At 42.9% G+C, this 23,912-nt stretch overlaps 3 protein-coding genes across 3 annotated transcripts; all 3 read right to left on the minus strand.

The window, feature by feature from the left end:
* Positions 1-5,529: 5,529 nt before the first annotated feature.
* On the minus strand, positions 5,530-7,689 carry LOC114786857 (plasminogen activator inhibitor 1 RNA-binding protein). Its single transcript, XM_028974403.1, has 8 exons — positions 7,339-7,689; positions 7,052-7,148; positions 6,832-6,972; positions 6,678-6,749; positions 6,347-6,430; positions 6,100-6,262; positions 5,814-6,017; positions 5,530-5,635 (listed from the first exon to the last, which is right to left on the minus strand). The coding sequence occupies exons 1-8, from the start codon at positions 7,598-7,600 to the stop codon at positions 5,591-5,593; spliced, it is 1,068 nt and encodes a 355-aa protein (XP_028830236.1). The 5' UTR covers positions 7,601-7,689; the 3' UTR covers positions 5,530-5,590.
* Positions 7,690-8,787: 1,098 nt separating this feature from the next.
* Positions 8,788-13,658, minus strand: LOC114786727 (zinc finger protein OZF). The gene is made up of 3 exons (XM_028974102.1): positions 13,421-13,658; positions 13,174-13,327; positions 8,788-11,211 (listed from the first exon to the last, which is right to left on the minus strand). The coding sequence occupies exons 1-3, from the start codon at positions 13,571-13,573 to the stop codon at positions 9,920-9,922; spliced, it is 1,599 nt and encodes a 532-aa protein (XP_028829935.1). The 5' UTR covers positions 13,574-13,658; the 3' UTR covers positions 8,788-9,919.
* Positions 13,659-14,275: 617 nt separating this feature from the next.
* Positions 14,276-17,535, minus strand: LOC114786870 (zinc finger protein 467-like). The gene is made up of 3 exons (XM_028974430.1): positions 17,229-17,535; positions 16,615-16,735; positions 14,276-15,190 (listed from the first exon to the last, which is right to left on the minus strand). Exons 1-3 carry the CDS (start codon positions 17,406-17,408, stop codon positions 14,517-14,519), a joined length of 975 nt encoding a protein of 324 aa, XP_028830263.1. The 5' UTR covers positions 17,409-17,535; the 3' UTR covers positions 14,276-14,516.
* Between the last annotated feature and the right edge of the window lie 6,377 nt (positions 17,536-23,912).

The following is a 23,912-nucleotide window of genomic DNA, read 5'->3' on the forward strand; positions in this document are numbered from 1 at the left end:
AGTATTGAAGCGCCTACGGACTTTCATTCCCTATGTCAGATGTGCACTGCAGATTTTGTTATTGTTTAGTTTTGCATGCTTATTTGTACAATAATGAAGTAAAAAAATAATTTAAATACAATGAACGAACCATGTTGTTAACAAAAGTAGAGTGAGTTTTTCTGTGGAGCCATGTACTGTCTGTCTGTTAGAGGCCGGGCAGCCCAGAGAGCAGCTGCAGCACAACATGGTGCAAAACCAAAACCACAGGCAGGGCTGGGGTCAGGGTTCATTCGCAAGGGCGGTTTTCGCTGCAGCAGGCGTCTCGGATCGCTGAGAAAGACAATCAAGTGCCACTTTCAACAACTGCAGCTACAACAAACACAGCAGATGTCACCTAACAGTATATAGAAAAGTTTCAAACACGCGGGGGCAGGTGTGGACAGAAATGATCATTTATCGATTTGTATAAACGGCGATAATTCATGTTAGGATAGTTTTTGAGCACATAAAGGCCTTGTTGTCAAGAACTGAGACCCTCCCGGCACCTTCGTCCAATTTAGCTCCACACAAGTGCTTAGCCTGGTACATAAACACGGCCTCCCCCTCTGCAGGACCTGGCGTCCCGGTGGCCTGCGTCGGTGTGCTGCTGCTGATGGATGTGACGTGGCTAAGTAACACAACGTAAACACATTAATACAAAGTAACTGTTGGCTTTAGGGCCCTCCGGGCCTGCTCTGTGTAGACAGTGTGAACTAATTAAAGCTTTTCATGCCGCACTGTTTGGGTTGCGCTGCCATGCCTCGCTGTGTTAGTGCTAACGCCAGCCAGCGCGGGGCAACAGGTCACAGACACAAGGGATCGGCTCGGGACATTAAAACACACCCAACAGGCAAACAGAAGGCGTAATTGTGCGAAGGCCGCTAAGAACGCGGGTCTGAAACCCGCAGTTATCTCAGAGCGGTGAGGGGAAGTACGGCATGCCCTGTGGCAGTGGAATTTCAGCCTCAGAAGGCATGCCCTGTGGCAGGTCAGCCTCAGAAGGGAAAGAGGGGGAAAAAAATAACCACTAAGTGAGTTGTACTGGGATCCAAAAGCCATGGAAACAACAGCAGTGGACATAAGCTCGTAACGGACGAAGCGACGGACACAAAGCTCATAAAATGGGAACAAAAGCACATCCTTGACGCATGCCCACACACACATTTCTAAATGTAAAAAAATAACTACAAAATGTCTTCAAGAAAAGCTACACACATGCCTTTGATGTCTTCCATGGCTTTTATGTAATAAAAGGTTAAAATATGTTCCTTCAGTGATAGGCTGCACAATACCAGGGTAATTAATTAACTTGCGCGGTCTGCCTGACTCAGTCCTGCACTAAATGGGATGTCGTATTTGCCTCAGAATGATCATTCAAGCCCTTTTATCTGATCACATTGCTGGCAGAACCGGCAAAGGAATGAATAAATGAATGAATGAATGAATGAATGAAGGCCACGTGTCTGCTGAAGGCGAGAGCAGCTCTGAAATCAAGTTGTCTTTTAATGGCTGAAACCAGTGCAGTTATTTACTGGTATTGATTAGGTGTGTGTGATTAACAATCAGAAGGTTATTCATTAAAAAAAAAAAAAAAGAAAGGAAGGAAGAAATTCGTGAGACCCTGTGAAGGCAGAAAGCGGCAGGTTTCCTTTGTGTATAGAGTGTGTAGAGACAGTGAGCTGGAGACTGGCTGTAAAGCCCTCAGGCGGTGCATAATTGATGAGTCTGCTCCGCTCTGATTGGACAGCCGATACCCCAGAGAGAGGAAGAAGGTTGTCTTTAGGGTCCCTCGAAGCACTGATTGATTTGCTGGCCATTATTAATGGATAAGGGTTAAGACTTTGATACGGCCACTCTATCCGCACGTGTACACGCACTGAACATGCGATGCTGCAGGGATGCCTACACACTGGGATGGTCTCACACACTCAAGGTGATCATTCAGTGTGATCATTCCATAAAAGCAACACTGGCTTGTCTCCCTTGGTCGTGTCTTTCAAACAGCAAATAATTGCTAAAGAGTTATTTTTCAATGGCATCATTTTTTTTTATGTGTGTCACTTTCCGGTCACTTCCTGTTTCTCCGGTCCTATGTTTTGTATTCGCCTTATTCTCAGATTACCTTGATTGTTTTCAACCGTGGTTACTAGCATAAAGGGATTCGTCCGTTTTCTATATGTTTTTAAAACTCGTTTCATTCGTGAATATCTAGCATCTGTGTGTAATTTATTAAAACCCCGTGTTTGTGAGGCGTGCGTTTGCATCCTCCTTCCTCCCTGCCACAGCATCCTCACAGGGTGGAAAGCATTTACCCGTTTATCAGATTCCACCATTAACCACTTCCCAGTACAGGGGCTTTAGCGAATTTAAATTATACATGGGACATTTTGCCATAATTATTTTTCACATGGAGGATTGATTGCTGCTGAGGATGGAAGATCAGCTGATGACTTTTGGGACCACAAATTGCCGGCTAAGGAGACAGCAATAAGTCTATTTCTTAATCATTCAATTACGATCGGATAGAGGGAAAAGCAATACCCGGCGTCCAAGCAATGTTACCTGAATGGAAATCACATCTAACAGGCAAATATGTACAAAGGAAATGGTTCCTCTGCCTGTGGCCCTCTCATGTGCATTCATATCGGTATTCAAGGATGCTAACGGCATCAGCCTTTGAGCTCGAAATCAATAAGGCGTATTCAGCTCTTTCAGCCCCACAGCTCTTCTGTCATAAAGGGTAACCTTGACACACATCGGACAACGGCGAGGGGGACTCAAGACCATGGGTTGTTTCTCCAGGCCTTGAAGTTCCTTATCCAAATGGACATTTAGTCCCGTGGGGACTAGTGTTATTATTTTCCACATGTAAATGTGTTCAGGCAATGACCATGGTTCACAACGATTACACAATGGACTCGAGCATTAAAGTGGAAGATGAACCCTAACATGTCAACAACAACTCAATAAGAGGTTTCTGAGTGGAAGGCAACGTATTCAAGGTATTCTATACAGACTGAGACGTCTTAGACACACATTTGCTAATGCTGGTGCTCTGTGAAATCAGATCAACATCACATCCATTTTTGTCCAATTGGCATTGGTCCCACATTGTGCCACAACCAAGTAGTATTTTGACTTTGTCTTTTTGCTTCTGGTCACCCTGTTCATGACTCTGCAGATGGTACTGATGTTGTTTTGAGTCTTTGATTCTTCTGTTAGTCTTTGTTGTGTAACTGTAGTACCAGAAGCAGATATAAATAAGTTTATAAGTGTTTATGATATCAGTGGTTTTGGGAGGTAAATACTCAAACTAGAAATAACTTTTTGCTGTTACTGATGATACCCAACCAGGCAACTTTCATTTCTGAAATGATAAGCCCAGATAACCTGCAAAGTCACAGGTTCAAACCCAGCTTACAACTATTGTGTCCCTGAGCAAGACACGTGTAAGTCACTTTGGATGAGGGCATCTGATAAATGGCAGAAATATAAATGTCAGTTAACCCAAGTGGTGAAACTCCATTTTGTGCTTGAGACACATGACAGGATAAATAATGAAAGTGGGGTTAGGGTTACTTATTTGGGGTTATTAGTACTGATTCAGGGTCAGCGGTCCTTCATCGTTACCTAATTAATCACCAGGCTGCACAACAAACTGCTGTCTGTTCAGCAGTTATGTCCTGAAGCATTGCGAATGCAATCCTGGACCAACAGCAAGCATGGGGTGGATGGCCATCAGCACATTTTTATTGCTCTCTCTATCTCTCTTCTTACTTTTCTTAGACACATGTCAAGCAGAGGAGTGGGAAGACTGACTGAGATCAATGGAGCCCTCCTGTCGTCACCCTGAACTTGCTGAACCCCATGGTGGACACAAGGTCTATTCAGCAACCAGAGCTTTCCAATGGAGCCTCCACGGACTCTCCACATAAGAAACATTTTTAAAAAATGCTCAAATGTTCATACATTTACATGGCATTTATGGCATTTATCATACACCCTTATCCAGAGCGACTTACAATCAGTAGTTATATGGACAGTCCCCCTGGAGAAACTTAGGGTTAAGTGTCTTGCTCAGGGACACAATGGTAGTAAGTGGGATTTGAACCTGGGTCTTCTGGTTCACAGGCGAGTGTGTTACCCACTAGGCTACTACCACCCTGTCATAGCTGCCAACGGAAAATGTCAGAGTGAGAAGGCAAACAAGAATGTTCATAAGCAGCTCCTTTGTAAATCCCTTAATCTATCCATCCCTGTATACCTGCTATGTATACACATTTTGGGTAACAATTACAAAAGGCCATAACCTCGGAAGGATTCTACCCCACATGCCCTTAATCCAGCAGAAGACATTTGGAGATATTCGGAACTCCGCAAATGAAGCTATGGCATACATTATGCGGGTCGTTCTTCCTCCAGTAGGAGGCTTATCCGTCTGGCTCTCCTCCGTCGGTGTGGTATGGACTATGTGACACCAACAGCACACACCTCAGCGTAACAAGCCCTGCAAGGCCACGGGCGGGGCACTAAGTCCAGCGTTTACGGTGAAGCCTCCATTAAATCTGCCGCAAGGATATTCACCGAATATATGAGAAAACAAGAGCTGGTTTGCTATATATAGCATATAATATATATTATACATTTTGAATGGTACAGTCTTGATTTAGTACAATAATCTAAATAATCACACTAGACAAATTCAGAAAATTAATATAAATCAGGAAATACAAGGTTTCAACCTTGAGAAATCTATAAACTAATCAAAATTATTTTTCAAAGGGTCTCCATGTTCCTGTGTGTGAGCAAAGCCAGTCATTACAGGTCAAGGGACCTGCCTGGAATTGGCAAACTGTACATGTTGCAAGAGAGTCCAGTAAACCAGTCATTGAAATAGTTTATAAAAGATAGTCAGAAAGGGCTCAGCTGAGCCATTTTAACAGGATTAACTGGATAATGACCATAACAGGCCCACAAAGCAACTGTTAAAACAGTGCAAAAAGAGCACCTTCCTGTAGAAGTGGTCTGGTTCACAGGCAGTGATCAAGCTTAGATTTAATTTTATGAATTGCTGGAAAGAAATCACAAAACTGCTCTTACAAATCAAAGCATCTACGCATTTTAATAAGGTTGAGAAACCCTGCAGGTACATATTTTAGAAACTATTATGCTAACAGGGACCACTTGCCACATATTTGCTTCTGTACAGTATACAATTTAAGACCTTTTAAAATTGGCAGGAATAGTTCATTTTACAGTACATAGACTTCAGGTCTATTTAATGAAACCAGTTTAAAAGTTCCAAAAAATTTAAATGACTAATCTTTACTCATTAGTAACGTTTTAAAAGCAGAACAGTAACTAAGGCAGGAGACACGAGGTGGTCTTTGACCACCACCTAGTGGCAAGATCACCTTAAGTCAGTCAAAGACTTTTTGGAAACACTGTAGAACACAAAACCAAACCTTCAGAAGAGCAAGTCCATTAACATTGCTTTATTTTTATTTGGTCATTTTACACAGGTGAACCAGAGCTTAAGCGCTTCAGCTAATAATCGAAGGTACAAAAATTAGGCCAAGGCAGGGAAATCCTCAGGGTCATCAGGGTTTGGGGCCTGTAAACAGGAAGAGACAAAAGATTCCAACTACAGTGAGAAGGAAAATTAATAAATAAAAACAATATGATCCAGCAGCAGTAAAAGCAAAACACTTATTTGGACAGTTATGTCCCACTTGATTAAATCTAGTTCACAGACATGAAATGGGGAGGAAAAAGGAAAATATAAAACCTACCACTTCCACAAAGGCTGGTTGCAATGTCTCAGGTCTTGGGGCAGCAGCACCACGCCCACCTCTGCCACCCCTCCCTCCTCGGCCTCCACGAGATGGTCGCGTGAGGCTGCCAAAGTTTATTTCGAGTTGTGACGTGATGTCATTCGCAGGACGGCGAAAAACATACATTTCGTTGCCTTCTCCATTCAGGTCACCACATTGTCCCTGGTGGCACAAAATGACTTCTTTTAAGGGGGGGCGGGGTTGGGGTCGTCAACCTTTACAAGTCAGAATCAGCATAACTTGCCTCCAGAATTTTTGATTTATGGATGACCCTAGCCTTTGATGGCACACTGCTCTCAGCCTTGCGGATGTTGAAGTCAATTTTAGGCCTGCTTGACTCCTGGAGAGCCTTCCACTCGTCCAGAGTCATCTCAAGGGCCACCTCTACCACTTCCACATCCAGAGACCTTAAAAAGGTGGGGATGCGGAAATTTAAAAGGAGACTTCCAGACACTGATTTAAAGTAAAGTAGCTAAATTTTTATAAATTACTGATTCTCTGGATCAGCCTCCACTCCCTCTGGAAGCTCTTCCCCTTCACCAGACTCCTCAGTGGCAATCCTCTCTGCCTCAGCACTGCATAACAGGGTCAACATTAGTTCCCACGGAATATTCAAGGGAAGAATAATTATAGTAGAATGAGCTTCATTTTCATAATTAAACCATTACACCCATTGCATTTAAGGACCTGAAATCAAACAAATCCTGGTGGAGAGTACTGTAATCAGTATTAAAAAAGGAGTTCTAAATACTTATTGCAGTGCTCATAAAGACCATAGTGCAGAATGCACACTTGCCTCACACAAAGGGACTAATTTCATACCTCATTTGGTCCTTCACAGACCCCCAGTTTCGAGAGCCACTGCCACCCCGTTTCTCCTCGGACCGAATACTCCTGAAATGGTCCAAAATACTCGAAATGTTGTAAATAACAAAAAGGAGCTACACAACTTTGTGGTACACAATGTGTTCCTTACGCTCGATCGCTGCCACTGTGACGTTCAAACTCCCTCTTGCCTCTGGGATCAAATCCGTCTGGAGACCTGGGAAACCCTCCTCTTCCTCCACGGCCTCTTCCTCCCCGACCTCTGCTGCCCCGTTCATCCTGCTCGGAGGATCTGATGTGGACCAGAAACACACATCACAACAAAATCTTAAGCGGACTTCAGACAAAGCGCATTATGCGGGCAGACGTGCCTCTCCGCCGAAAAGCCTAGAAAAGGCTCGGAGAAGGTGACGCGCCTGTCGTCGTGCTGCTGCTGCGGTCCTCCTCCACGAGCCGGACGTCTCGGGCCTGCGGCGAAACCGGAGGAACCGAGTCATCAGAACCGAGACTTGGAAAGCGAATCGGATTCGAGTGAACGAATCCTGATTCAACAAGACGTGTTTTTTTTTAATAAAAGGCACAGTTACGATAATTAACCCTGAGCAAAAATGAACTGTAATGGTCTACGTAGAATCTGCCGATTAGCGTCGGGTTTTACCGATCACAGGTTTAGCATTAGAACTTTCCCCGTCAGCGACAGGAACGAACAGCTTCCGGTCCTTCTGAGACTCCTTTCTGGCCTGCTTGCCGACGTTCGTCTTCTTTGGGTCGTCTTTCTTCTTGGCTTTGGGCTTCTCCCCCTGGGCTTGGCGAAGAACTTCAAAAGGGTCCGAGTCGTCGTCCAACAAGTTACCATAGCGGTTGGTGACCAAGCACCCGTATTCGGTGCCGGGTAGGTTTTCTTCGACCAGCTCCTTCATAGCTACGGAAGACTTGAGAAATCACAATCACACACACACAATTACAGTCTGTTTCTAAGAGAAAAAACACCGTTGTTTTTTTTTGTTTTTTTTTTTTTGTTTTTTTTTTCAAATCACCGTAATCCAGGCGTCAACGCACACCAAGACGTACAACTACGAGCAGTAAAGAGATGCCTACTTATTAAACTAAATGCCCCGCCCACATTTTAATGAGCTGCTGTGATTGGTGAGGCTCTAATTGGGCAGCGCAGGCGGAAATGAGATCACGAAGCCAATTTTCTTCCATTCTTTACGTTAAATGTCTGCGTAGCGGATCCTCTTCCTCTTCACCCCAGTTTCCCCACCATTTATTAACAGTGTTGGGGAGTAACGGAATACACGTACCGGCGTTACGTATTTAGAATACAAAATATGAGTAACCGTATTTTTTACAGTTACCTTTTAAATGAGTGATAATCAAAATACAGTTATTTTTTTAAATAAATGGATTACACGGCAGTCATTTCCTGTTTCATATGTTATGCTATCCCCTCTATATCTCCTCTCTAATTTTGGTAATTCCACGCTGCGTGGACCACGCATAACACAGGTGTTCTGTCGAAACATGCTGCCTATCGAGTTGTGCTACCTAGCCGATGTGCGCATGCGCAGTCCCTCAAGTTTGCACCATGAGCTTTATACTCTTACAGTGCACATTGACTGTGTGTGTAAGGTGACACGCCATCACCCGGTTTAACCTCGCCGCTCGGAGGGTTTGAGGAGGGCCGTGCAGTACGGAGATGGCTGTTAATGGCCGCCGCGAGGAAGGTGCGGTCCTAATCAAAAAGAGGGTCATTTTTCTTGTGCAAGGCTACTTTTTATTTTAACTAAGTGATGGAATATGTTGGTGACCATAACAGTAAATACTTTTCAATGGCATATTTAATGTTCCTCTTCCACATTTCAGCTTTATAAATAAAGAAACGGTTAAGGAAAAACAGGGCTTTTTTATTATCTGTGATTGCTACATTCATGTAGTTGTAAAAAGCATGACAATATATTAAGTAATCCAAAGTATTCAGAATACGTTACTCACATTGAGAAACTTAACGGAATATGTTACAAACTACATTTTGGGGCATGTATTCTGTAACAGAATACATTTTAAAAGTAACCTTCCCAACACTGTTTATTAATAAAGCTATATATATATATATATATATATATATATATATATACACACACACACACACACACACACACACACACTAAACCAATTATAGGTCAGCTCAACTTTAATTACTTACAATGAATATTAGCATATAAAAACACCAACAGCAGTGTCTGGCGTGTATGTGTTGGTGGATACAGTATTGCCAAACTATGGTTTATTTAAACATGAATTATCCAAACAGAAATGCAACACATTAGTGCCTGTGCCACCATGCTGTCTGAAAACATGCAATAAATATAATAATTGCAAATTTGTCCCCAAGGGGCAATTTAGAAGGCACAGTGGAGCAGCTCACATATAACACTAGTCACAATAGACGCAACATAGGACACACAAAATTAATTTTCCTTATATTGCACTATGAACAACTGTAACTATAAATAACTGTAAAGGAGCAGTAAGGTGCATCATTTAAAAAGTGTGTCAGGTGATCATGGTTGTTTTGGGGGGATGTCCAGAGTTCAGTAGAAGGACAGCTTTGAGGGGTCTCTGATGATCTTGAGTACCAGCCTGCATGTCTGCTGGTCACAGATGTGTGATAAGGATCTCACAGGCAGTCCAATGATCTTGGAGGACACGCTGACAGCACTCTGTAGCCGACTTCTGTTCTGCACACTGGTGGAATGGGACCAGCAGATGATGGAGAATGATATGACACTCTCTATGAAGGAGTACATAACTTCACATTTGTTCATTCATAGTTTTGATGCCTTCAATGAGAATCTACCAACGTAAATCATCATGAAAATAAAGAAAACGCATTGAATGAGAAGGTGTGTCCAATCTTTTGGCCTGTACTGTATAGCATTGTGACACTATGGAGTAATAACTATGCTGTAATAATTTTTTTTTGGAAGGGAGGGGATGGGTCCTTACAAAAATATATAATTTTTTAATTCAACTTTTTAAATTTGTTTTATGTTAAATACCTGAACTGTCCAGAAGTCATACAAAGATCTTGAAGACTTTGGTTTTATTTCAAAGGGCTCAAATGGGCCAGTGAAATGGTGACATTTTACAGTTATACTGCATTATTATTGTACTGCGTTTATTAGATTCAGTCCCAACAAAACATTCGCACACGTTGCATAATTTCAAGTCTTTACTTAACAGTGGTGACGCCTCAGCTCTCGCTCTCCAGCGTACGACTTCTCGCACTTCTTACACTGGACAGGAACGTGCATGATTTTCTTGTGCGTGGTCAGATGTCCCAGCTGCCTGAAGCGCTTCCCGCACTCCTCGCAGCCGTACGGCTTCTCGCCGGTGTGGTTCCGCATGTGCACCATCAGGCTGGCCGCCGTGGCGAGGCTCTTGCCACACAGGTGGCAGCTGAAGGGCTTCTCCTTGGTGTGCGTGCGCACGTGAATGTCCAGCAGGGTCCTCAGGTGGAACCGCTTGGGGCAGTAGCTGCACGCGTACCTGAGCTGTGGGTGGCTGTGGCCGGTGTGAACGCTCATGTGCTTGTAGAGAACGTTCTGGAAGATGAAGCTCTTCAGGCACACCGGGCACGTGTGCGCTTTGCTGGCCGCGTGAAGGTTCATGTGGGTCCTAAGCACATTGGGGGTGCTGAAGGTCTTCTCGCACACGTCGCACTTGAAGCACTTCTCGCCGCCGTGCTTGAACATGTGCACCTTCAGGCTGGACGCCGCCGTGAAGGTCTTGGGACACAGCGAGCAGCCGTGCGGTTTCTGCCTGGTGTGCGTCACCTGGTGTCGGTTCAGGTTGCTGCTGGTTTTGAAGGTCTTGCCGCAGACGCTGCAGATGTACTTCTGCTCCCCGGTGTGGACGATCCTGTGCTGCTGGACGTGCGAGCGCCGCCGGAAGCCCTTGCCGCACACGTCGCAGGAGAAGGGCTTTTCTCCAGAGTGGACCCGCTGGTGCCTGTTCAGGGAGCACCGGGTCTTGAACAGCGTCCCGCACAGCTCGCAGCAGTACGGCTTCTCGTCCGCCGCCGGCTTCTGCCTGAGCGTCCCGGGGCAACGAGTGCACGTGGCCTCAGCGTCGCCGCCGCCATCCTCCTCCTCCCCCGACACCGGTTCAGCCACAAAGCACTTGTGCCGCGATAAACCTCGTCTCTGGACGAACCTCCCGTCGCACCTGGGACGTTTCGGGGCGTGGCTCTTCTGATGCTGCTGCAGCAGGGACATCGACTTAAAACCTTCGCTGCACAGGTCACAGCCGAACGGCTTCTCCTTGTGAATTATCCCGTGGATTTCCAGCAGGCGGACGTCCGGGAAAAGGCCGTGGCAGACGCGGCAAGAGAGTAAGGTTCCTCCGCCACCGGTGCTGTTCAGGCTCCTCTCCGGGCTCGCGCTCTCGGTTTTGTGCTCCACGGGGTCCTCTGTGTCCAGTGGCTGGAGGTCAGACGCAGTGGGCAGGCTGTTTTCCACACGAGATTCTATGAGAAGAGAGAACGCGTCAGTTCATGAAATCAGCTGCTACTTTTAGACCAAAATCGATGCCTTGATCGGTAACAGAAATCGAAATAATTAGATAAAAAGGAAAAGAAACGCCACCTTTACCAATGCTTGTGCATGTGACATATTGACGGGTTTAAATTGGCCCAGAATGAAGATGCAGCGTTTTAATGAAATGTTTATGATGAAATTGAAGAATCATCATTAAAGAAAAATGTACCAAAGCATTCTTGAAAAAATCCGTTGGCAGCATAACGAGGGTGGACGTGTCAGGTAGACAATGGTCCCAAACGCACAACCAAGAAATCTCACAAAAAGCTGCTAGAATGGCCCAGGCAGACACCTGACCTGAAATCAGCACTGCGCGGTAGAAACGGTACGCAATACAAATTTATACATGCGCTTTTGATTGTATGCAACATTTCAAAGTACAGCTTTCAAGTGGAAAGACAGGGAATGATTTAATATACAATACATGTGGGGTCAAACTCTGTGTGTAAATCCATGTATAGTTCAGGCCAAAAGTTTGGACACACCTTCTCATTCAATGTGTTTTCTTTATTTTCATGATTCTCACTGAAGGCATCAAAACTATGAATGAACACATGTGGAGTTATGTACTCAACAAAAAAGGAGAAATAACTGAAAACATGTTTTATATTCTAGTTTCTTCAAAATAGCCGCCCTTTGCTCTAATTACTGCTTTTTTGAGCTTCAAGAGGTCATCACCTGAAAAGGTTTTCCAACAGTCTTGAAGGAGTTCCCAGAGGTGTTTAGCACTTGTTGGCCCCTTTGCCTTCACTCTGCGGTCCAGTTCACCGCAAACCATCTCGATTGGGTTCAGGTCCGGTGACTGTGGAGGCCAGGTCTCCACTTTTTGTTAAGTACATAACTCCACATGTGTTCATTCATAGTTTTGATGCCTTCATTAGGAATCTACTAATGTAAATGGTCATGAAAATAATGAAAACACATTGAATGAGAAGGTGCGTCTGAACGTTTGGCCTGTACTGTACATCATGCAATTTCACACTTGTGAAAGCTGTACATAATAGGGTCAGGCTTGGGCGTTCCATGCAGTCATAAGCAGTGAGTGGAAGAGCAGCCGTATCGTTTAGCAATTTCACAATTTATCGGTTGCAGCAATTCAAAAATCAACATGCGTGTGTGTGTAAGTTCATCGACCAACATGACTTTGTGAAAATGGGGAATTGTTTAATGAGTGAGAGAAAATGAATGTTCTACGAATGCCTGTCAAATACAGGACCCTCTGCTAACCTTTACTGAGGTCAAAACCTTTATAGAAGAGATGTTCAAATGGTATCTTTTTTTTTTTCTATAACTGCAAATTGCAGTTATAGTAAATATTCTACGTTCACGGCTACTTTGAAACACGTAAACCATGCAGTGCGTTTGCTATAGACATATGTTACCCTTTTAACAATTACATTGAAATTTACCGCCATACATACCGTCTACTGTCTGTGGTCGAATTTATATTGCAACCTGACTCCTCTAGAAAATCTATTGAAAGAACCAAAGCTTCACAGAAGGAGCCCACACGGACTTCAGGATTCGGGACCAAAAATCACACCTGAGCCGGGAATGCGCATAGTTTCTCCTCACAGGAGGAGTCCATTTCAGCAAATAAAATTCAGCTTTTTAAACTGTCTCAATCCATTGTATTTTATCCATGACATTTTATGGACTTGTGTTGTTCGATTGTGGATCGCCGACACTGTGTGAAAAGTTCATCTCGAGGGCACCTTTATAAAAAATATGCCGGTCCGAAAATAGCGGCCTAAGTGTTTAGGTCACATCATTTACTTACACTTACACACACACACACTAAGTGTTTAGGTCCCATCATTTACTTACACTTATACACACACACACACACACACAGTATTCCTACTCAGCAGTCATTTGAACCGCGTTCCCACCTTCGTCTCTCAGGCCGCTCTCCCGGGAATCGTCGTCGTCGTCGTCGTCGCCGCACCGGGGGTCCGGGGGGTCCGCGCCTCTCTGCCTGAGGAGCAGCAGCATCCTGTCCACGGTGGCGGTGCTCAGGACCTCCATGAACGAGGCAAAACTCTTCTGCAACGCCAGAGAAGATCCTCAACATTAAAACAACGTTCTGCCAACCCCAAAACAATGCGTCGGGACGGTCGGGCGGGCGGCTGAGCTCACGGTCATCTCATCGGCGGGACCGAAGTTCTGAGCCCCTTTCTTCTGTTTTCGCGGAACCCGAAGCAGCTCCTGCAGACACTTTCCCATCTCGGACACGGCAGCTTCCACCAGGACCCCCATGATGGAGGAGAAGAGGGAGTGGATTTCCGCCATCGCCGCGGCGGGGGCCCGATCGCCTCGTTTCGGATCGAACGTGTCAAACTTTCGGCAGGAGAGACGCTCCTTCTTCTGCGGCGATAGTCCCTCGCAGACGTCACGGAACGTGGCGCCGCCTGGCGGCCCAGACGGGCGTCGATCATGAGGACGAAACGACATTTTAAATGTAGTCGCTTTACGGTACCTGTCATGGCTATTTGGGGTGGCTGTAGCCTAGTGGGTATGAACCAGAAGACCCAGGTTCAAATCCCACTTACTACCATTGTGTCCCTGAGCAAGACACTTAACCCTGAGTGTCTCCAGGGGGACTGTCCCTGTAACTACTGATTCTAAGTCGCTCTAGATAAGGGCGTCTGATAAATGCTGTAAATATTTATTGTTTTGTATGTTTTTTTCTTTGAGATCATATATTTATTTGCACTATTATTTTTTGCTCTTGTTGCTTTGCTCTGGATATTCTTATCATATTTTTTGTTCAAGCATGTCATTTTAAGTGGCCCATTGATTATTAGAATAGATGCAATTCCTAAAACAAATAAAATAAATAACGGTTCTTCCAAGATAACATGATTTTCTGAATAATTTTAATAAATGACAATGTGAAATCAGAGTATTTGTTTATAGGCACTTTACTCACTTTTACTCATAGCAAGGAATCACATACAAAACCGATGTGTTTCTAAAGTATTTTCTGTCTCATAATCAGGAAAGCAGCCAATGCCTGATCTTTGTGGAACTGGCCATGGTCGGGTAAAGAAGCAGACAGTCACTTCACTTTATTTTATTTTTGCCCACCCAGGACAGGTCACGCCGAGGAACCGTTCGAGCTGACCGCTGCAGGCCTCTCTTCCTGCAAAACAGGGCCACCATCCCTGAACTAACAGCAAGGTCTCACGTCTTGGCCATTTTTCTCAGTAAACGTATACCAGATGTATATTTCTCAGGGATCTGATGTCTCTTTTTCCTGACCAACACACCCGTGAAGCCTGAGCTCTCTCAGTCCGCCGCAGTCCTGCAGACATTTCGCACATTTGACGGTCGTGTGCATTATTTTCCGGTGCCTTCTCAGATGAAGGGAGTGTAGAAATGTCCGTCCGCACTGGCCGCAACGTAAAATCTTCTGCTTTCGCTCGTTCTTGACACATCGCAGTTGGCCAAAGCGCGGCGTCCCTCCCGTGTAAACGTAGCCGCGTTGTTTCTCTGAGAAACGGCCTCCGCAGTAAGTGCAAACGTGCGCCCTGGCGTGGATCTGCAGGTGCCGGCGCGGTGATGCCGCCGCGGAGCACCGCCTGCAGGCGACGCCGCAGATGCGCGGCCTCTTCTGCGGCCGGGAACCCTCGCGCCATCCCTGGAACTTCTCGTTACTCGTGCTGGTCGAGTCCTGGCGATTCCTGCGATGTCCGTTCGAGTTTGGCTGCGTCTTCAGCAGCAGGCCGCACAGTCTGCAGCAAAACCCCCCAAGCGTGAGCTTACGAGCGCACCCTGGACGCTGGGGACAACCGAAAAGCGGCTCTGGCTGCTCTGTCGGGGCAGACGACGTGTCCTTGTCATCCGGAAGTTCATATTCCACTTCGTATATTATTTCTTTGTTCATGCTGTTCACCGTTTGCGTTCCTGTTGTAAAAAGAAAAACAGAAACCAAAGTGAAAAATGAAATGGCGTGCATCATTTGCGCAAAAGTATTTTATATACTGTTATACTTGTAAGACAATTTAAATTTTAAAAAAGGTGATTCCAAGCAGTGGTTCCCAATCTTTTTTCCCCGTGTCCAAGAAAAGCCACGAACACCAAATCCTTCCTGCAGTCACACATTAAAAGAATAAAACACTATATACTTATATTTGCAAAAAAATTAACAGAAGTTGTAGGTTTTGTTCTTATTCTCACCTTTCCTATAGTATTAGTGCCATTTGGTTCTCTCCATCTATATATATATATATATATATATATATTAGAGGTGGAGTAAATCTAGAGTAAAATATATTAATCTAGATTAAAATGGCTCATTTGAATTCTGCCAAAGGCATTCAGAATATGTGTGCTACCCAAATAATGACTAAAAGTAAGTCTTTGAGAACGGGTTTCTCAAGCCAGGTGGCGCATTAGACCAGGGGCTCATCTCCTGTTTCCAAAATGCATCACAAACTGCTTGAGAAAGCTGTTCTACTATGATAATTGGTGATGAAATTAAATTATGTTCAATAAGATGTACTTGTGTTTACCAACTGTTTACCAACACGTCACGTTTGATGTGGTAGTTTCACAGTTCGAAGACTCGTTCTCGCCCCCTACAGTGCAATTCGGCTAGGTATACATCCGCGCTCATCATAGTGTAGCGGTTCTTCTTCTGCGTTATGTAAGAGTCTCATATATATATATATATATATGAGAGAGAGAGACAGTGTCTATATTAGAGCTGTAATCAGTAGTTCGAACGGACCCAAGCCGATGGTTAACCTGTGTGGTGCATTAAAAAAATCAGTCACACAGTCAAGTGTTTTTACTGCGCCATTTCCATGCAGGCATGGCCCTGCAGCCATGACCATGCAAGCTCTGGCAACAATCAGCTTTTCAAAAGCCAGACATGAGCGCTAGACAAGCAGGAAAGGATGTGTGCAGGAGCTTGAATCCGTTTCACTGCCTCAAAATCTCTCTCGTGACAATTAAAACGCATCACCTTTTTAATTCAAACAAATTTACAGCACACAAAACACTTTTACCAACCACCAAAGCCAGTTGACAGACAGCGAATCATACAGAAAAATTAAGTACTATAGGCCCGGAAGTTCATGTTTGCTGACTGATCATCTACTGCGTGAGCTCGACCCGACTAAACTGATAGAAATTCAGTTAATTCTGGTAATCCTCAGCGTGGATACAGTTCTGCACCCCCTGGGTTCTCCCCCGTCACACGGACACCAGGTTGGGAACCTCTGATTTAATGTTTCCTGCTCAATCTGCAAAATTGTTGGAATTCTTGACCATACAATCGATCACATCCAAATAAAGAGATTTAGTTGAGGTAATTAAGAACCTACCAATCAGAACTTCTGCTGGTGCTGCAGCATTCTGGTTTTTCATCCACACCTCATCCACATGCATCAGCAACTTCTCAACTGCTGCTGCGCTCAGAATCTGCATAAAGGACCTGAACTCTCTCTGCAAAGTGAATATTTAATAATAAATTAATAAAGCCGAGTGATTGTCACTTGTGATAAACTGCAGCACAGCACACGGTGCACACAGTTAATGACATAATGTGAACGAGTCTCTGTTATCCTGCTGTTCTCCATCTGAAGACTCGTGCATCGGTTTACAGAATTGGGGGAGACCGACCCCCCCGGTTCTTCTAGCACATCCCTGCATATCGACGTGAACCTTCACGTTTTAAAGCACTGTCAGCTCTGCGCTTTCCGATTTTATACAGTTTACTGTTTATTTAATGTCTTAAAGGTTAATTAAAAGATTTTAAAGTCAGGCGGATCCATAACTAGGGAGACTCGACAGTAGATGCTCCCCTTCGGTAAACTAGATCAAATTCGGGGCGACTCGAAAACCAGTAAGAAGAATACTGTCGTCAATACTCACGCTGCAGCATGATGCATGACCTGGAACATATTATAAAAATGTAAATAAAATCACACACACTCACCGTCATTTCGTATTTCACTCTAGCAGGCAGTCCGCTTCCGACCTCAGTCCCATTCGCCCAGTTTAGGTACTTGTCCAGTTCTGTAACTGCAGCATCGATTAAAACCTCCATAATGGAGGAAAAAACCATTTCGGTGTCTGACATAGTTCCTGAATCAAAGCTTTCACTGCATAGCGCCATGAACGGTACGTGTTGCCAGATACTTTAAACAGACACGCTAAATTTACTTACAATCAAAGTACCTCAACAAACATGTAAATTATATATTGTGCAGATACAAGTAAGATAAAGGACTTTGTTTGATATATTTTCTGAACGTATGGAATTGTTAAACAAACTGCGTGGTAATCTGCGGGTTTGGCAACACTGCCTGTAAACCGCTCGTTCAGATGCAGTACTGCCACCTGTCGGAATGGAGGGCAGAATTTATTATATACTATAATAAATATTATTATTTATACATTATAATAAATAATACATATATAGGCTACTGTGTTGCTTGTGAATGTTTTTCTCTGATCATGCTAACTCTGCACAAATTACTTATCAACTTAAAGTGAACATATGCAAATCAGTAAATACTACATGTTGCAAACAAATGTTTACTTACCCCTAGAGACTTCAGATTTTGAAACACTACTCATTACCAGTAGGGCTGTGAGATTATGGCCCAAAATGAAAATCACGATTATTTTTATAAATATTGTAATCACGATTATTAATCAGAATTATTCATTATTTTAGGTAAACGTTTTTATTGCACTTTCTATTTTATGTAAATGAAAACGGCTTTCAGTTTTAAATGAAACCTCAAAAAAAAAAATCATAAAACAAAATTTACCCACGACAAAGGGCTAACAAAAAAATAAATAGCAATTGCAATTTATGATGAAGTGCAATCAAGAACAAAAGCCTATGCAGAAAAGGCACATAGTAGAGGTCTATTTTTAATCAGGGCTGCTTCCGTAACCGCTAGGCCACCACTTATGGAGTCGGTTTAGTTTCAAAATTCACAAATAAATATCAGACATACACACATGGACAAAATTGTTGGTACCCTTCAGTCAATGAAAGAAAAATGGTCACAAAAATGACTTAACAAACAAAAGTAACTTATCTGACAAAAGTAATAATAAATAAAAAGTCCATGAAATTTAACTAATAAAAGTCTGACATTGCTTTTCAACCATGCTTCAACAGAATTATAAAAAAAAAATAAACTCATGAAACAGGCCTGGACAAAAATGAGGGTACCCCTAGAAAAGACTGAAAATAATGTGACCAAAGGGACATGTTAATCCAAGGTGTGTCCACTAATTAGCATCACAGGTGTCTACAATCTTGTAATCAGTCAGTGGACTTATATATAGGGCTCCAGGTAGTCACTGTGTTGTTTGGTGACATGGTGTGTACCACATTCAACATGGACCAGAGGAAGCGAAGGAAGGTCATGGGTCTTGCAACAGGACAATGACCCAATACACCCAAGAATGGCTAAGAGGAAAACATTGGACTCTTCTAAAGTGGTCTTCTATGAGCCCTGACCTCAATCCTATTGAGCATCTTTGGAAAGAGCGGAAACATGCCATCTGGAAAAGGCACCCTTCAAACCTGAGACCAGTGTAGTGTTTTGCTCTAGAAACCATGCTTTGCTGACTGCACTGCAGCAAACTTAAAATGATAAACTTCATACACATTTTATTTATCATTTTAAGCTAAGTATTTAAATAAGTATTTGGCCAATAGCAAAACTTCACCTTAATACTTTGAAATGTAATCTTGGTTGGCAATGACAGAGATCAAATGTTTCCTGTAGGTTTTCACCAGGTTTGCACACACTGTAGCTGGTATTCCATTCTTTCATGCAGATCTTCCTTCTGATTACAGGGCCGCTTCCTTACCTGCTAGGCCACAGTTTGAAGGTGTGGACAGGTGTCTCTTATACAGAAAAGTTCAACAGGTGCCATTAATACAGGTAACTGTATTACAGTTAAGTGAAGGATAGAAGAGCTTCTTAAAGAAGAAGGAACAGGTCTGTGAAGGCCAGAATTTTTTTATAGGTGCTAAATACTTCACCATATAAAAATAAATTCTTTAATTGTTTTAACATTCTATCTCTCACAGTTGGTAGTAGCCTAGTGGGTAAGACACTCGCCTATGAACCAGAAGATCCAGGTTCAAACCCCACTTACTACCATTGTGTCCCTGAGCAAGACACCATAAGTTGCTCCAGGGAGGGGACTGTCCCTGTAACTACTGATTGTAAGGTGCTCTGGATAAGGGTGTCTGATAAATGGTGTAAATATTTTCATGTATTATGTTGATTGCACTGCTTACACTGTTCCTGGATTTAAAGAGCAACTATTTATATTCAAGCCATCTGATAAGATGAGCCCTGAATATCATGAATAATACAATCAGGCGATTCATACAAATTTTAAGAAAAACACCTTGCAAATTACAAGCAAAGCAGTGGAAGCAACAGACTTGTGAATGTGGGAAAGTGTGCCAATAAATAAATGTGCAATTTGTTAGTAATGGAATACGTTCGGCTGCAAATTTCCCTGGCCCCACCGCACCTGATTCAGCTCCAGAACTGGGTGGACATAAGGACAGAGGTTGAATAAGGTGTGTCCTGCAGTAACAGGGTTGGTAACTCCTGATCTTGCAACCCACACCAACACTGAACCATTACTTCATAACATGGAGCCTGTGGCACTGCCAGATTTCTCCAGACTTAGCGCAGTCCATGTGGTCATGTGTGAGAGGGCAGGTAGCGTCCCCAAGAAAGCTGGGGAGACTATATAGGACACTATGAAGGGGCAACAAATTGTACATCTAGTTTGAGTCCCTCCATAAATTTACAGCACATTGAATCAGATAAAAGCACAAATGAAATAAGCCTGATTGTCATTCAATGGGATGCATCAGAACTGTACCATGAATTTGCAATGTGATGCTCCACACAAGATCTTTCAACCAACACCACCTACATGAATGCTGTACAGCCTGCTGGCAGTGCCCTCTTTCATGAGGACACTGTCACACTGTTACACTGTAAAAAGGGTTGAGGAACGTAACAAGATCCAGTCTGATTTATGAAAAAAGTGAAATGATTGTCATTATGATACACTGCAGCACAGCACACGGTGACACAACGAAATGTGTCCTTGGCTTTTAACCATCATCCTTGGTGAGCAGTGGGCAGCTTTGACAGGCACCTGGGGACCAGTGTGTGGGGCTTTGATCGGGATTCGAACCGGCATCCTTCTGGTTACAGGGCCGCTTCATTAACCGCTAGGTTAACAACTGCCCCAAATCTATTTCTGCCCAGTTTCGAAATGAGAACCTTTCGCGTGTGAGATGAACGTGATAGCCACTACACTATAGAAACCTGGATGAAGGCCCCATCTCACCACTGCTACAGATCTGCTACAGAGGGCTTGGTACCCATCCGTACCACATCATTTCCTGGCATAAGTTAAGCACACCAGATGACCTGGGTTTGACATAGCCAAGCGAATTACTCACATCTGGCCATTCGCATTCTACCCAATTACTGCCTGGAGCCACTGTAACAAGATAATCAATGTTATTCACTTCACTTCCCAGCAGTCATACTGTTATTGCAGGTAAATTGTAGGTAAATTGTAGGTAAATCTTGCTTTTGTTGTCAGAGTGTTGCTTGCCTAAATGTTTCTTGCTGCCACCCAAAGATCTGTTAGTGGTTAGCAGATATGGTGCTCATATTCACAGGCAGTCTGTAGAGAATTGGATATGAACAGCAGCTGATTACATACTGGATAGATTTGCCAATTATATTGGATAAAACGTGACCATTTTTTCTTCATGGTTTATATACTGATTGATTTATTTTCAATTTATGTTCTTTTAATTTGTATTCTTTATTGATTTTGGTTGCTGTTTTCATCTTATTTTCTGAAGTTTGGTTTGCGTGTCATGACAATAGAATTGAGTTCCGGGTGGAGCAATCACCCAAATCTGTGCTTGTCTGATGCAAATACAACTCTCTGGCTACATGCTTTTCAGTGGCAAGCCCAGTACTTCTTAACTGGGAACATTCCTAATCCGGGCTCACTTTGTTACTGATTTTCTCTCATTGTACAGAATTAGGTGTAATTTTACCAGAGTTAAGTTACAGCCTGGCATGATAGATGTGTGTGAGGATGCAATTTGTATGCAGGACTGGACATTTCTCCAAATTCACCTTATTCTCTGCTCTAATGCTGTTTGACGCACCTGTGCAGCTCTCACAAAAAAAAAGCTTAGATAAAAGCAGAAGAGGCTCCCTTCCGTGACTCTGACACGCATTTTGAGGAAATTCCCCGGATCACCACAATGTAGGGGTCACATGTTTAATCTCAATTTACTACCATTGTGTCCCTGAGCCAGACACTTATCCCTGAACTGCCTCAAAATGTCAAAAATGTAAAAAACATAAATTTGTATTTATTTGTTGCAACTCATTGAAAGTAGTAAAGAGAATTCTGAATTATTTCTTAATGTGCTAACTAACATTTGCAGTAATGGAAGCGGGCACAAGATGGCAGTGGCCCTTGATTCTGTCTGGCTTCTGAAACATTGTTCCATCAAATCAGTTTCTAGACATGTAATCACACTGAGCAGAGACTGTAGAGACTAGAGACTGTCACAATGTCATGTCTTTGATCATACTATGACCCAAATAATACTGGGGTTGTCAAAATTAACATTTAACTTCTGCAATTCGTTTCACATACAGTATATGAGAAATCTGATATAAATTTCACGCCTTTAACACAACTAGATTTATTTTACCTCATGTGTGGGTCTCACTTTTAAAACCAAACCATTCAATATTTTTTCCATTTGACTTATTGAGTCAGAGTCTGGATCTGCCCGTCACCCCCTGTCTTTGCCTCCCAACCCAACTTGTATCTGAAAATAAATTATTTAAATATGCATAATTGCATAATTAGTCTTATGAATTATACTCAATTAATCAATTAATTTGTTAACGTTTTAATAGTTTGACAGTTGATATGTAAAAAATACATAAATACAAAATGACGAAATAAGGAAATTTGAGTTAGATTATGTTCATTGACCATGGACAGTCCTTATGATGTGTTTCTCTCTCAGGAACTTGTGCTCTGAATGAATGTCAATCTCAGCTTGATGTAACTTGGCAAACCCAGTCTGATGAATTTTCCTTTGATCTGAAAACACATTAGGGTTAAATTGACAGGAGCAATTTTCCATAAAAATAAAGTGCTAAAGTACTCACTAATCTCATAAACCCTTATCTTGTTCACAGTATAATAAAGAAAAGAGCTCAGATTCTGCCAGCACCTCATGTTATTCTGACACCTGCATGTATGTGCACAGATGACTCCAGATGGGTTAAGCAGCCAATTCCATAAGCACAAAAGACACCCCCATACCAACAAGATGGTCTGCAGCATCCAAAAAAAAATAATAATAATTTAATCTGATTAATATGTTCATTTCTGGGTTTTGCCTGTGTTTGTGGATGGCTCAGCAAATCACGTTCACAGACAGTAATTTCTGGAGCATCACGGGCATCCAGTATTATTTTGCCTTTTGCACAGAGATTCTCAGAGACCTTTGATGACTTTATCTAATGCTGATGATGTGATGTAAAAATTCTTCTCAGTTTCACTCTGGACGCAGGTCAGAGTAGCCAATTCACCTAGTGTACATGCCTTTGGACAGTGGAATGAAACCGGAAAACCCAGAGGAAGCCTGTGCCATGACACAGTGAGCATGCAAACTCTGAACAAGTGCAGAGCCGGATTCGAACTCTCAACCCTGGAGGTGTGAGGCCACATTGCTAACCTCTACGCCACTGTGTAGAACATTTTAAGTATTCTGTTGTGAATAAAATATGGGTTTATGAGATTTGCAAATCATGATATTTTGTCCTTTTTTACATTTTACAGAACTTCAACACGTCTTTTGTTTAGGTTATAAATCACTTACCTGTTGAACAATGATCTTGTCAGTATCAATTGCTATAAGGTCTCTGTCAGACTTAATTTGTACTCTAAATGTAATTACATCATCTAGAAATAAATGAATAATAAAAAAAAATGCAAACGTGTTAGTTCAAAATACACACAACATCTAAAGATACATAGTGAAGCAAAAAAAATGTAAAACATATTGGAGATAATGATGGGTTTTTATTAAAGGTTTAAGAAGTGTTTTTATATAAATTTATTTTGTTTTTATTTATTGTTTTAAACCAGGGGTCGGCAACCTTTAACACTCAACCTTTAACCTTTAACATGGTGGACCCGCATCAGGAGCCACAAATCATTTTTGACACATGAAATAAAGGTAACACTGCATCTATTATTTTTACTTTTATGATACGTAGAAAAATGAAAGTGAAGTGATTGTCATTGTGATGCACAGCACAACACACGGCGACACAACGAAATGTGCCCTCTGCTTTTAACCATCACCCTTGGTGAGCAGTGGGCAGCCATGACCAGGAAACTGAAACAGACACTGACGTAAATCTTCAAGGTGACGTTTGGGGGCAAACAGAGTCAAAACCAGTGTAACAGTAAAAAAAAACACAAGTGCAGCATCACCATACACTGGACGCTGCTGTTTTTGTCTGTGATTCTTCGCACCTGCAGGTGATCCCTGTGC

The sequence above is a fragment of the Denticeps clupeoides genome, chromosome 3 (assembly GCF_900700375.1).
Source record: "Denticeps clupeoides chromosome 3, fDenClu1.1, whole genome shotgun sequence".
Taxonomy (NCBI): Eukaryota; Metazoa; Chordata; class Actinopteri; order Clupeiformes; family Denticipitidae; genus Denticeps; species Denticeps clupeoides.